Genomic DNA, 13,382 nt, shown 5'->3' with positions numbered 1-13,382 from the left:
GGGATTGGGTGCATCTCAAGCGTCCTGGAACCCTTTGAATTGGCCCAGATCGATGCCGGAATTTGAGGTTTTTCTGGGGAGATACGAAGATCGATCATCTGAAGGGTAGATTCTTCCAACGACGTCTCCGTTTGGAAGGCTGGGGAGATACGTACCAGGGCTGATTCGTCTCGAATCGGCATACATAAACATGAAGCTTTGTTGGACAGCAGATCGATACGGGAAGGTCTTGGCCTTCACAATCAGGAGCTGTACTTGTGTAAGAAGAAAACGAAAATTAGAGAGTCAGAATAGTAAGAGGATACGGGTCATCTACCCCAAGTGCAATCAGAGTAATATATGATAAGATCGCTTTGCAAGCAGTGCAGGCGTTGTGAGCCATGGTGAGTTTATGTGAGTGTAAAAAATGCGATGTGGAATAATATCAGCCTCGCGCTGCCATCTTTGTAACAAATCTACCCTTCCATTCTGTAAAACGTGGTGTGAAGTAATCATAAACAACTGTAATACAGGAACAGCACTCTGATTCTCAGGTGGTACTCCACATTCGGCAGAAACCGAGACCGTGCGCATGTCAATCATTGTCCTACTTGATGAGCGACAGCCATATCCCCGAGTATTGTTGCCAAACACTAAGCATGTAACTATCAGGTAAGCTCGTCACGATAATGATTGGCCAACACAGCCATGGATCGACACGGCATCCGTTACACTGATTCGTTCTGGCTGTCTGACTGATTAAAAAGCGCAAGATCAATTCTGCTTATGAACTTCTACGGTCGGGTCCGTTGTCCTGTTGCAACACGTTGTATCGCAGAAAGCACGGGGATAGAGCTCGAAGTCAAGAACATAGTTAGGAGGACTTTGCTTATTTGCCGACTATTGTCCATATTTGGCCTCTGGTATCTCCAATGTGGAATTTGCAAGACACACCGTCAATGCCACAGTAAACTCTATAGGTAAGATTTTGGCCGCCGCGTCATCAATGGACATTTACCGCCGACAATTCAAGCCTTCAGCTGCGATCGGCACTTTCCGAGACTAGATTCAGCTGCCTGTTATTGGTGGGGAAAGACATATATGATAACAATAATTGAGAATAAACGGGTCGTTATGAACTGGAAATTATCCTCCAATTACCTCACAGCAACTATCTCTAACAGGCCGGGGTTTTCGTTTCTTAAGAAGCTTATTTCTAAATAACCGATTTAGCTTGTTTCGGACAGGACAGAAATTACGTTTAGACTTGAACCTTATTATATTCGTCTGCTGATTATAATGTATATTAATATAGTTTTACGAGCTTTATAAACTTAAAATGGATATATAAACTATATCAACAATCCAACAAGCCTCTCTCTGCGACACCCGTAGCAATATTACACAGCACCGACCAAATTCCAAAGATCCCATCGTCCATCGCAAATATGAACCCAAAGTATCTGCTCTTTCTTCCCCTGGGGCTTGTCTGCGCCAACCCAATCGAGGCCCGCGGCAAAAACAATGGTTGCCCTGCCGCAAATGGCGGATGCAGTGGCGTGAGTTGAGTCTATCGAGATGTCAACTATCATCCTAACACCCGAATAGACCTGCGTTACCAGCGCAGGCGGGAGACTTCTGTCGTACACAGTCAAAGGGATGCTACATACGACTTTCCTCTGTGGAAGAGTATTCAATGGCAATAGCCAGCAACTTACTTCTGTCAGTACCCTGCTCCAACCATAGTAGCCAATACTAACTGCCTATAGTGCGGAGGAAGTCTGGTGGAGCTTGCACTGCATACGGAGATTACGAGACCTTCTGTCCATACTGGGCTTAGGATTGACATTTCACTGGAAAGGGTGAAGGAGGTTTCTTGCTACAGGAATAGTCTTGACGTTTGCTAATGTATGCTTGACTCAAGAGAGGACATCAGGCTGTTGAAGAGCCATACACAAACTGGGAGCTTCCAGGATTTAATTCAGCAGACCATCAGTAGTCTAGCATCAATAGCTCCTGTGAACACTGAGACTGTATCTTGTTATTGCATGGTGACAGTGATGACACCGATAATCTCTCGGATTCAACGACAAAATTAAACTACTTCACAGACTCTTCAACGAGCCCAACACAGCAAATATAGGTACGGGGGTTGGACAAAACTATAGAAGGACGGATAACAAGCAATGGCTAGGGAATGGGATGACTGTATGTAATTCCCGAAAGAGACTCGATATTTTCCATCTAGCAAGGATCTTGGCGAAAAAAATAAAGCAAACCTTCTGTCTTTTATTCCTAACTATAAATATGAAAATCAGCAAACACCGTCCTTGCTTTCCACCAGCTATCATAAACGAAAACGGCAAGACACGTAAGAAAAAAACAGACAAGAAGAAACATGTACTCTCGTATGCCAAATCCTAATGTCTTTATTCTTACCTAGTAATACTATAAGGTTTGGTTAAGGAGAAAGTCCCCTTCCCAAAACGAGTCAACATCCTGCTCCTCATCTTCCCCAAATATTATCCCAGCCGTCAAGTCAGGTTGGAACTGTCGGTCTATAATGTACATTACAACCTCTTGTAAGCGGACTACTTGGTCATCGAATGGCCCACCATCGTCGCCCATGTTTTCACTACTATTTTCCATTAGAAAAATAAGCAGATCTAGAGAATCCAGATAAGAAGACACTATTTGTAGATCACTTTCATGCAGTGTTCTCAGTGTGCTCCGGTGCGCTGTACCCAGGTCTCTCTATTCTGAACCGCTTGATACTATGCAAATAGACATCTCTCATTATGCCAATCTCTGCCATTGTTCGATCTGCTCCTCTTTCTGGAATTGGTGGGTTAGGCTCCTCAGTACTCGTTAATTCGTATCTATCTGATTCAGCGTGACTATGATTGATACGGACCCAGTCAGCTTCAGAGGTTGTTGACTTGTCTTCCACTGACTCAACTTCGTTCTCATTGATGTTGGACCAGCCTCCATCAAGAGTTGCTGACTGGTCTCCATCTGACTCATCTCTTGACATGCCTTCCTGCTGGACATCAGAGATCTTGGCTTTGTTTGCCTTACAACTCATAAACTCGGTATATTCAGCTATATCCCCAATTCGAAACCCCTCGGAAGGGAAGACAGGCTCCATCATAGTGCATTTAGAGTTAGTTTTTCGAGAGTTGGTGTTACTCCTATTCTAGTAATAGAAGGTAGTTACTCGGTGGGGAGGCCGTTGTTAAGTCAGTGTGCGGGGTACAAGGGACATGTGACAGAGTTACAGCCCATAGGGCCATCGAAGTCTTTTATATCGCTGGTCATTGAACATGTTTATCCTTCAGCCGCTAGTCCTATGCGGTCCTAAAAAGGTCCCTATACACAAAGACTTAACGGGTAAAATATGAGGATTAAACAATATGCACCAATAGCGACAATTAGAGGAACACACTCTCAAACAACGAGAACGTGCATTGTTCGTGAGTTAGCGCATCGTGATAGATCGGCCAATACTGATTCGGATAGTACCATGCAGCTCTTCTCCATGATAGTGAAATATACATATGTCACCACTCGATAACCTCGCCAAGCCATATAGCGATACCAGTACCGTCCCGCGTGTAGGTATGTAACCAATCCTCTTTCTTTTCCACCTGCCCGGCCCTTGTTAGAGGCATGGATCAATAGTATAAAGTGTCTCTCTGTGTCGGTAAAGACACTCATATCATGCTGTAGATTGCAAGAACCTGTCCCTGGATAATGTGAGACGCGTTCTTATTTCTCCAGCTCTGAAGTGTCTGAAGGACCCAGTTCGAGAAGAGTATGATCGCTCTACAAGTCAAGACGTCTTGTGCAACGTAATCAAAAATTCCGACCAGGTAGACCGGTATCGTCTCATTAGGATCCTATAAGATCCTATGGGACCGGCTTAGTACTGCGGGTGTTGAAGCCAGTCATGCAGCTCGTCTGTCGTACTATCCCTGACAAGATATGAACTTCCCAACGGTTCTGTGTGCATCCTTGCAGCCCCTCACATTGTTAAAAGCTCTCTTTATGGGCTTATTTATCTTTTCCCTCTTCTCTAAATCAAATATAAAAAAGACTAGCTTTCGCCACAAGGCTCGATAGTAAATAGCCCTTCTAAGGCACGATAAAGATACTATACCATATTTTAACAACTACTATATCAATAATGCTTATTTCAAACCTCAGAATTGACTCAATTTCTCTTATCTTTGAGTATCAAATGCTGCCTCTGCTTCCTCCGCCAAGACATTCCGACTCAACTCTGCCTCTTCTCTTGTTTCCTCCAACCAGTAATTCTCCTCATCCCCCCGATCAACAGTCTCCAAAGCGCCGGCTTTCTCTCCCTCAACTCATTTTCCCTTATCCTTCTCCACATGTTTTGGTGTTCCTCGTCCAAACCTTGTGCTTGCCCCTCCTCAACGATTTTCTCCTCCCACATGGCGCAGAACTCGCGTGGCTGCCTCTCTCCGCCTGTGTCAGCAAGTTCTCGTTCCTTCTTTCGATGGAGTCTTCTGCGGCGCCTTATTTCATCTATTGCTCCATTGCATCTGGGGAAATGCAGAGCTATATGATATTACTTGTACTCCTCTACATATGCATCATGGTCTATCTTTATCGTGAAGAGCTGGAAGTTCTCTTCGTACATCAATCTTACCTGGCTCTTTCAGTAGGCATCTGAATCGTCTTTGCCGAGTTATTGATCTTCGATGTCCCTTCTCACTCTTGTACGCCACGCCTCCAGATCGTCATTGGGATAGCTGTCGGGGATCTCGGGGTATCTTAGTAGGATCTCCTCTTCCGATTCCGAGCTGTTGGTAGAGTCGTCTTCCTCGTCTTTTATCAGGCGTCTCAACTTCAGGGAGTTCTTTTGGTATATCCTGTTCTGGTTGCGAGCTGAGACTAGGGCCATCTGCCATTTCTTCCTCGGGTGTTTCGATCTCCCTGTCCGTGGCTCCTTTCTCAATCCATCTCTCATGTCCATTTGCACGACAGGCAGATGAATACTCCTGCCTTGCTTGAAGCCGTTATTTCTCAAGCATCTCTATCTCCATTTTGTCGCCATATTGCTTCTCTCACTTCTCTTTCTGAAAGCATTATAGAAACTTATCTTCCTTCTTTATCATATCATATAGCCCCGGCCTCTCGCTTTCTAACTCTTGCCATTTTCTTCTCGCAATGGGGTCTCGCGGTTTTCCTTCTACCTTGTGGATTTTCCAGATGAAGTCCATTTTCCATCTTTCGCCCTCATGAATCACTTCCCACATAGCAAGTACAGCTGGGTGGGAGTTACTTGCTGGAGTATAGTCTGATTCGTCCTCAAGCACATCGGGGGGCGGGTTGTCTTCGGGAACATCTGGTGCAGCGATACGCATGTGCTGTTGGCACAGAATATTCCGTCAATATTCATTCTCTCTAGATTCTATATCTTATTTCTATTAAGAGGCTCCTAACTCTAATCCTTTCATCTAACACCTACTTTACCCTCATCTATCAGAAGAATGTCACTATATAAATATATAGTGTCCTATTGAATCAATTTCCTTATTAAGATATAGATTTAGAGATTATCCCCAGATTAAGTGTCTCATAAGCTGTTCTTTACTTTTTAAGTATATAAACTGAGTGCTACAGCTAAGAGTTATCCTAGCCTAACTAAAGCTTTTAAAATCTCAATATCTTAAAGTGAAGTATCACATACTGCAGCATACTAAGAATAGCTCAGAGTTCTATACAATTGAGCTTATATTAATATATTTTAGATATTATTATACACTTATTAGTTATAACCTAGAGGGCATGTAACTCCTCTACTGCCTAAGAAGTACAAGAGTGATACTGCTCTTAGAGAGGACTGAGGTAGACTGCTAAAAGCGTAGTAAATACAACAAATCAAAGATCAGCACATACAGACTTTGAATTATGTTCATCAATAAAACAGCAAGATGGCAGGTGAAGTCGAGATAATGGAACATTCTGAGCAGCATGTCCCACCATACTGCTTGGTATATACAAGGTATATGACCCAAATCCCCTTAATCTGTGCAGTTGCAAGAAACTGAATTAGCAATTCTGGTGGCATGGCTGGGCTGCAGAGGTAATACTATGTAACTGATAAGAGATTAAAAAGGGTGATGATAGGAGCGTTATAAGCTCGTAATGTTTATATAACTCAACGCCGCTTTACTGTAGCACTGAAGGATTTAATTTTAGAAGGGCGCTTCTTTACTCCTGCGCTATGTTTCTCAGTATCTAGGTTCTAGAATAACATCTATGACTCAGGCGTTATATAATTCTGCTATATAGGACCCTGTACGCTATCTTCTTAATGCTCCACTACATCCTTATAAGCAAACCTATAAGCTTCAGTATACATATAGTAAGAGGGTGAGATTAGTCTTAAATTAGGCCCTACAGTCAGTTTAAGAGCCTTAAAATTGTAGACTTCTTCCATTCAACTTAAAGTATAGTGGGCTTCTTTAGTAGAGCTATGTCCTATACCTTATAGGCTCTATTAGACACTATAGCCTACTACTGAGCACTGTACTCAGTAATGCACTTATTTTAGTTAAGTGAGCTTTCTAGATAAGAAAGCATTTATATAGTATTAGTATAGCCTAAAAGTGACTAAAGGAGATTAAGTTAATAATATTCTTAGAAATAGACATTTATACTATTATATAGAAGGTAAATAGAAGAGAGTACTAAATAGAATCAATTTTAAGATATAGTCTAATAGAAGTATAAGAAAATATTAATTAAAGTATTTTAAGCTATTATTAAATTATTAGTATTTATAAGGCAAATAGCTAAGCTGTTAATACTTAAAACTATAACTTATATATTATGCTATATTCTAATTATAATTGCTCTTAATTAAGTCTATAGAATTAAGATCTTTTATTCAGTAACACTAAGTAAATGCTTAAATACTACTATTATAGATAGTATTATAGTAGATTACTTACTATCTATAAAAGTTAAAAGTAGTAGTCTCTCTACTTATTCCATTAATATTATATAGGATCCTTACAAGAGCATCATCTTATTAGCACTTAGTAGCTAGTATTATATATATCTTAGCCCCTCCTCTATTGATGATCTTAGGAACACTTTCCTACTAGAGATTTTAACTTTTATAAGATAATAGGGAAATAAAATCCATAAGGGAGAATTTAAGGGTATATAAATAACATTATGTATATTATATAAAAAATAAAATAAATACTATATAAGAGAAAACTAAGCTAAATAAAACATAAGTATAAAAAGTGGGAAAAAAGTAAAATATACAAGATAAGCAAGCCAGATAAAATATAACTATAATTCCAATCTTCAACAGAAGGTGTATTCCTTGGAGTTGGCTCTGGCTGAGAAGTGACGTCAATCACGCTCTCTACCGGCGTGGTGGGTTGCTTGGGGTGCGGCAGCGGTTCCCTGAGAAATTCAACTCTGCTCCTTACCGGCCTCACCCCAATACGACCCGTTTGAAACTCCAAGGGTGTAAGCAGGACACATTGATTAACATGCTCGTGTTTTGAGTTACTAAATCGGATATGGCACCTCCAGAGGTCTGCAAGAAATCGCCCGGGATAGGGGATCTTTGCCATTTCACCTTGTGGCAGAGTGACTATAAACTCTGGTTTCAAAACATTACAAACAGCTACGGCCCAGTTGTCATAATACTGCAGGTTATAATGTGTTGGGTCGTTTCGATGCTGATGTGGTGCCACTGCTATTACCTGTAGTGATGTAGTGATTAGAATATTGTTAAAACAGGCTCCACCGGAATAAGGTATTGGCTGCACTGTATGCTAAAAGAAAGTTAGATAAGAAGGATTCTGATGTTTTTCTTGAGTGAATGACCCACCTCATATATGGTCCCAAGGATCGGTCGCTCAAAGATCTTGTCACGTTCTATATGATAAGGCGGATATACTGAGACACGGCCAACATAATCTATCGACTGATTTGTTTCAAACAGGATACCTAATTCCCTGAAGAGCATAAGGATATTAGGATTAACCTTAATCCACCTAGGAGGCCCCTCGATAATAACAATAATGTTCTGCCAAGGTGATACAACCTGCTGTGCGAGTGCTGCAACAGAATAGGAAATGAAATTCTATTGAGTCTTGAATTTACCAGGCCGTATGAAAGCATCTACTGGGATATAGAATGCGATCTTGATCCGTCTGGGTGGTTGGAAGCGGCTAGGCCGAAGAATGTCCTGAAAGGCGAATTCACGTCCCGGGAACGTTAATGCTGTGAAACGAGTCGTGGAAGATTTAACGTCGGACTCGTCAGCAAAAACGTCTGAAAAGTCCAGTGGCATACTCTAATAAAAACTGAGACTAAAGGCATCAAAGAATTCTGAAGGTACTGTAGACGGGGATGGGGGACGTTGCTCTGTCATGACTGCTGCTCGGCGCCGTCGTCTTAAGCAGATGTCCTGCCATTCTCCCTCTATCCCCGTATAGTAGGTTTCCACGTTCGTGATGCATTCCTACACCGAACGTCCGTCCTCTTCGGCTACTTAATACTTAGAATGATTATTATAAACATTAAAAAGCGCAAAATCCGAACCTGGAAGGTAAGCAGAGCCAGTACCTTCTTCGTCTTTAATATTAGGAGATGGGGCTTGTGTACTAGAACTTTTCCAATCAATAGATGCTCCATCTAAGGCGTTCTCAGTGTATGTCGTCATGTCTTCCAAAAAGTTCTGTAGGATATAGTCATCTTGATTTGATAGCTGTGCCTGGAGTTGGTTGATCTCTTCTAGAATTTGAGCCGTACCATCCTTCATAGCTGATGTATCATTCCGGATCTCCGTTATGTCTGTTTTTATTGCTTTAGCCGTATGCCTAGACAAGTCAGCATGGAAGGTTTAGTCTCCGAGACCTGGATCAGTCTTACAGTGCAAGCATATCAAGAGATTATACCTTGTAGTTCTTTATTATTTAAAGGTATCTCTTTGTAAACAGCAAGACTTCTGGCACTTAGCAACCTCTACCCCCTTACTTACGGCGGTATACTTTTCTCGCCAAGTCCTTAATATCTCTCTATCTATAAGTCTATATATCTATAATCTATATATTTATATAACTATAATATATATTTTTCCTTTCTAAGTTAAAGGCAGGTACCTAAGTCTTTGTCTTTTAGCTTAAGCTGGTTTACTAGGTGGTAATATTCCTATTATATTTCCGTCCCTCTGTATTCGCAATGGCATATCTTGATAATCTTATCCGGCCAGCATATGATCGTTATATGCTGGGTAAGCGTCAGATGTTGCTCCTCCTCGTGGGAATTGATGTGTTATGCTTGGGGATTGATATTAATGAACGGTCTGTTGGTGGTCAGTGATATGTGTTTTATACACCAAACTGGTCTTCAATTTCTTATTCACCGTCGAAGAGATTCTACTCACAATCACACAGTGGTATACATTCACGTATTGCTATCGCAATGGGTGTCTGGAAGGTTAACTGTTTGTGATTCCTCAAGGCCGAAATCTATTATTGCGATTCACATTTGTTGTCGCCGGATAACATATCAGGTGTCCGAGATACTAAGACAACAGTTACCAACTCTTCAACACAGATCTTCCGTATCTTTTACTTTTATTCTTTCTTAGTCCACCCGGGCTTCTGCCGATTGCCCTTAATGAAAAGTTATTTGCTGCTGGGCTGAGATACTCCAAGAGTCACTCTGATCGAGATCAGTTAAATAAATATAATTACTACTTAGAGGAGACCTCTAATTACCGATGCTCGATTTTGTTCCCCAAAGCCGTAAAACAACCTCGAGCAGAACCCGGAGGCATATGTTCTGCAGGTGTATGACCTGGGACAAACTTTATAACCCAGTCCCTTGCTCCTTCTTTTGCTTAGCCTTTTTGCATTTCATGCATTCCCATGGAACGTTATTAGTTGATCCTCTTTTAAATGCAGGACACTTCCCCGAATTCGCAAGATTCTTGCCTTTATCGCAGGTCTTCCATTCTGCGGGGAATATGCATATAGCGCCGCATACGCACTTTCCATCCTGCGGATACATAATGCACATGGTGTTTATATAGCTTCTCTAGTCACTAGCGTCTTAAACCTCCGACTGATGTTTCTGGTGTCTTTCATGAGTTTGTAATTATATAGAATGGAGATTGATCATAGTAAGAAACTACTTATTTATACTCTGCAAGGTGCCTGCTCATTCTGGTCGCGCAGGCCATATATCTTATTTACAATCTCTTAAAGGTGTCATATGTACATACGATCATTAAAAGTGTATCTAAATGGTTGTAAAGAGGGTAGCACTGTGAACTATAATGACGTACCTCCGGCGACCGAGGATGAGAATTCATATCACTGTTAACTAAAGCATAAGCGGGAATGGATCCAAGGTAGAGATGTGGGAAAATCATGCTGTTAGTAAGACAAGATTTGAGAAATCCATCCCGGCCTTTTGGGCAGTTAGAGAGCAATCTCCAGGTCCTTCGCTTCTGCTCTGTCGCATCTTATCCACTCTCCAGCTTTGCCCTAAAGCCGCCAGGGCAAATCTTCCAGACAAGGTTCCTCCTGCACATGAAGTATATGTGCTCTCAGAAGTATTAAAATCCTACAACTAACTGCTGATGACTGTGGGTTTGTCTCAACAGCGAAGGTTGATAAAGGGCCCATCAAGAGAGGAAAGGATGTGACCTATAACAATTGCCACTCAGTCTCCACGGCATACGGCAATTTCAGAAAGCTTTGCGGCTCGTTACGAACGAAGACTGAATATCTGAACGAGAAATGCGAGTTCATTGAGTTCTGTGAAAGTGACGGTCTGGATCAAGTAAACGAATCACTGTTCACCGTAAAGTTATACACTTTGATTGAGGGGAGAGGTACAGAAAGTTCTCTTAACCGGCCTCGGCTTGGGAAGGAAAGGGCCGAAAAGCATAAGCTTACTGGGATGTAAAAAAGATACCAGTCACTATATCGGAACTTGTTCACCCATTTCTGGGACCTCTCGGTACTTTCTTTCAGCTGGCCAGGTCTTTCAACCCTTTGGTTGTTCCAGCCTCTGAGGCCAGCAGCCAAGTAAATATTTAAGCAGACGGATCCAATCACCTACCAGATCGTCATCAGCTGAAGTTGGCAGTGCGGGGATCTCATGCATCGGTGTACCTGATGCCGCAGCGCGATAACAAAACATCGTGAACGATTGGCTCATGAAAGCCCCCTCACGGGTTTCATGGTCATGATCAACTAAAAATGCCGGAACTAATACTTATCATGAGCGTTTCTTATCCTCGATTTATTTGAAAGTCGAGGTTGAGACAGGTCGGCTGTGATAACTTGAGCATGCGTGCATACAAAGCTGAACCTTGCATACTTGGCATCCAATATTTGCACTTTGATACCAAATCATGTTTGGGTAAAGTTCTCGTACGGCTGAAAAATACCCGGTCAGATCATCAGATAGCGGCTATATCTATCCCATATTTCCTCTCTCCATTCCTTTTCTTCTCTTTGGAGAAACATCTTGACGTGTCCAAGTCTTCTGGTTACTACTACTCTACTATTTCGCGATTTACTTCATCTCTGAGCTCTTCTTCATGGAAACGCCAAACCGACCATGTACCTATTCCTTTGGGGATAATGTCACGACAGCTACTGTCAGCCCCTCAGGTCGGCTTTTGCGAATGAGTCAACATTTCCCCGGCCTTTCATACGGTTACTGCGTGGACCATTCCTCTATTCCTCATCCATACGCTGTTGTTGATCGAATTACTCCGTTTCTTTCCTCTATTGATGATCCCAACCACACCATAGGGTTCTTCCCCGACCGGAAGTGGCTTGGCTCTGGAGCACAGATCGCTTCAGTAGGATTTAAAGATGAACGCTGGCCATTCTTCAATATCAGCAAAGACCCAGAAACTGATGGCGTTCAATACTTTGTTTCTGAATCCGTCATCCACCAGACTTTTACCTTCCGTCACGGTCTACCGGAGATAGCACTGATGACTGACTTACTCATTCGTCAGCTCGAGTTCGCCGACATCAACAACACGTTTAACAGCGCTGACTGGAAGGATGGCTCCTACGACACAAAGCTTCTGCACGATGCAAAATGTATCAAGCGATGGCACAAGCTAAACAACGAATTTGACGAGCATGTAGCTCTCTTTATCTCAGCTTATGTCGGCAAGACAAGTGTCAAATTCAAGAAGCTCAATGAATCGAGTGAAGCAGAGACCTACACCGTCGCAAACAGTGATGAAGAAAAAGTCCAACCCGTAGAAATCACTTTTGTCTACGCTTTGGAGCTTATCAAGGCGAGCGATCAAGTCGGCTGAATCTCTGGAACTCAAGTCGTATCTATGTGCTGATATCACCCCAAAAAAGGAAGGTAATGGCGACAACGGGGCGCAGTCCGCGGGGAAATCAGAGCAGAGACACTACTCGTCTAGCAAGACTCAAAATCAGATTCTGAAACGTTTCACTGCTGAGAACCCTGTCTCAAAGAAGCGTATGCTCTCAGTATCCCGAAGCCCAGGCCACATTCGTTTCCTCCTTCGCACAAAGGACACGTCACTATTCCATGCCATGGATTCTGGATTCTTTGATAAGTCAGGGATAGACTCAGCAGGGGACGCGTGGCACAACAAGATTGACATTTGGAAGAACCTCATAGACTGTCAGCCTCTTCACGATGACAATGATGACACTGCTTGGGATGAGCCAGTGAGGTTCGCCCTATCAATTGCTATGGCCCAGAAAGGGAGGTGTATGAACTCACTCTCACCAGAGGAAATGTACAAGCGAGCAATTACTGTTCTACTGGACAGCGCGTGGCATAATGGCCTGTTCCCCGGACAACTAGACCTCAATGGTGAGCCACTCATCTATGAAGATGAGCTGAAACGGGACCAGTACTGGGCAAACACATTTGAGGTTCCCTTTACACTTTGGAAGTTTATGCAGTCTTCAGCAAAAGCGCAGACTACAAGTCCGTCTCAACAGCCCAAGTCGACACCCATGACAACAGAGGATCCCGAGTTTTGGATAGCGTTTAGGGACCTTATGGAAAATAAAAAAAAGTACAAGGGTCCTTCATCACTCAAGGGCCGAGCATATGGCGTCCAACTTTCCATGGAACCATGTCGTCGATCAGACAAATATTGTTCAGCTATCCGATGAATGGTTATATAATGTGCCTCACTTCTTTGGGGAACCGTGCTCAACTTTTGAATTGGGCATCTTTCAAGACTTCTATTACCGCATCTTCAACAACTTGAAAAGCAAAAGCATCCTAAAAGGCGTCATCATCGACGTTAACAGATCCAAAGCCGGAAAGAAAGAACCTCCACAGCTGGAGAGCCTGAGCGAGTTCATATC

General features: G+C 42.5%; 5 protein-coding genes across 5 annotated transcripts; 2 read left to right on the top strand and 3 right to left on the bottom strand.

The window, feature by feature from the left end:
• Positions 1-1,427: 1,427 nt before the first annotated feature.
• FOXG_22777 (uncharacterized protein) lies at positions 1,428-1,819 on the top strand (the record flags this gene model as incomplete). The annotated part of the gene is made up of 3 exons (XM_018403190.1): positions 1,428-1,538; positions 1,588-1,705; positions 1,749-1,819. 3 exons carry the CDS (start codon positions 1,428-1,430, stop codon positions 1,817-1,819), a joined length of 300 nt encoding a protein of 99 aa, XP_018258268.1.
• Positions 1,820-2,686: 867 nt separating this feature from the next.
• Positions 2,687-3,127, bottom strand: FOXG_22776 (uncharacterized protein; the record flags this gene model as incomplete). The annotated part of the gene is made up of 1 exon (XM_018403189.1): positions 2,687-3,127. One exon carries the CDS (start codon positions 3,125-3,127, stop codon positions 2,687-2,689), a length of 441 nt encoding a protein of 146 aa, XP_018258267.1.
• A 1,128-nt stretch (positions 3,128-4,255) lies between these two features.
• On the bottom strand, positions 4,256-4,674 carry FOXG_17193 (uncharacterized protein; the record flags this gene model as incomplete). The annotated part of the gene is made up of 2 exons (XM_018397213.1): positions 4,256-4,547; positions 4,655-4,674. The coding sequence occupies 2 exons, from the start codon at positions 4,672-4,674 to the stop codon at positions 4,256-4,258; spliced, it is 312 nt and encodes a 103-aa protein (XP_018258266.1).
• Positions 4,675-4,693: 19 nt separating this feature from the next.
• On the bottom strand, positions 4,694-4,909 carry FOXG_22775 (uncharacterized protein; the record flags this gene model as incomplete). Its single annotated transcript, XM_018403188.1, has 1 exon — positions 4,694-4,909. One exon carries the CDS (start codon positions 4,907-4,909, stop codon positions 4,694-4,696), a length of 216 nt encoding a protein of 71 aa, XP_018258265.1.
• Positions 4,910-11,686: 6,777 nt separating this feature from the next.
• On the top strand, positions 11,687-13,184 carry FOXG_17192 (uncharacterized protein; the record flags this gene model as incomplete). Its single annotated transcript, XM_018397212.1, has 2 exons — positions 11,687-12,331; positions 12,390-13,184. The coding sequence occupies 2 exons, from the start codon at positions 11,687-11,689 to the stop codon at positions 13,182-13,184; spliced, it is 1,440 nt and encodes a 479-aa protein (XP_018258264.1).
• Between the last annotated feature and the right edge of the window lie 198 nt (positions 13,185-13,382).

Source organism: Fusarium oxysporum, genomic scaffold, assembly GCF_000149955.1.
Source record: "Fusarium oxysporum f. sp. lycopersici 4287 supercont2.46 genomic scaffold, whole genome shotgun sequence".
Lineage (NCBI taxonomy): Eukaryota > Fungi > Ascomycota > Sordariomycetes > Hypocreales > Nectriaceae > Fusarium > Fusarium oxysporum.
The sequence above is the reverse complement of the archived record's forward strand: the minus strand, read 5'-3'. Positions and strand labels throughout refer to the sequence as shown.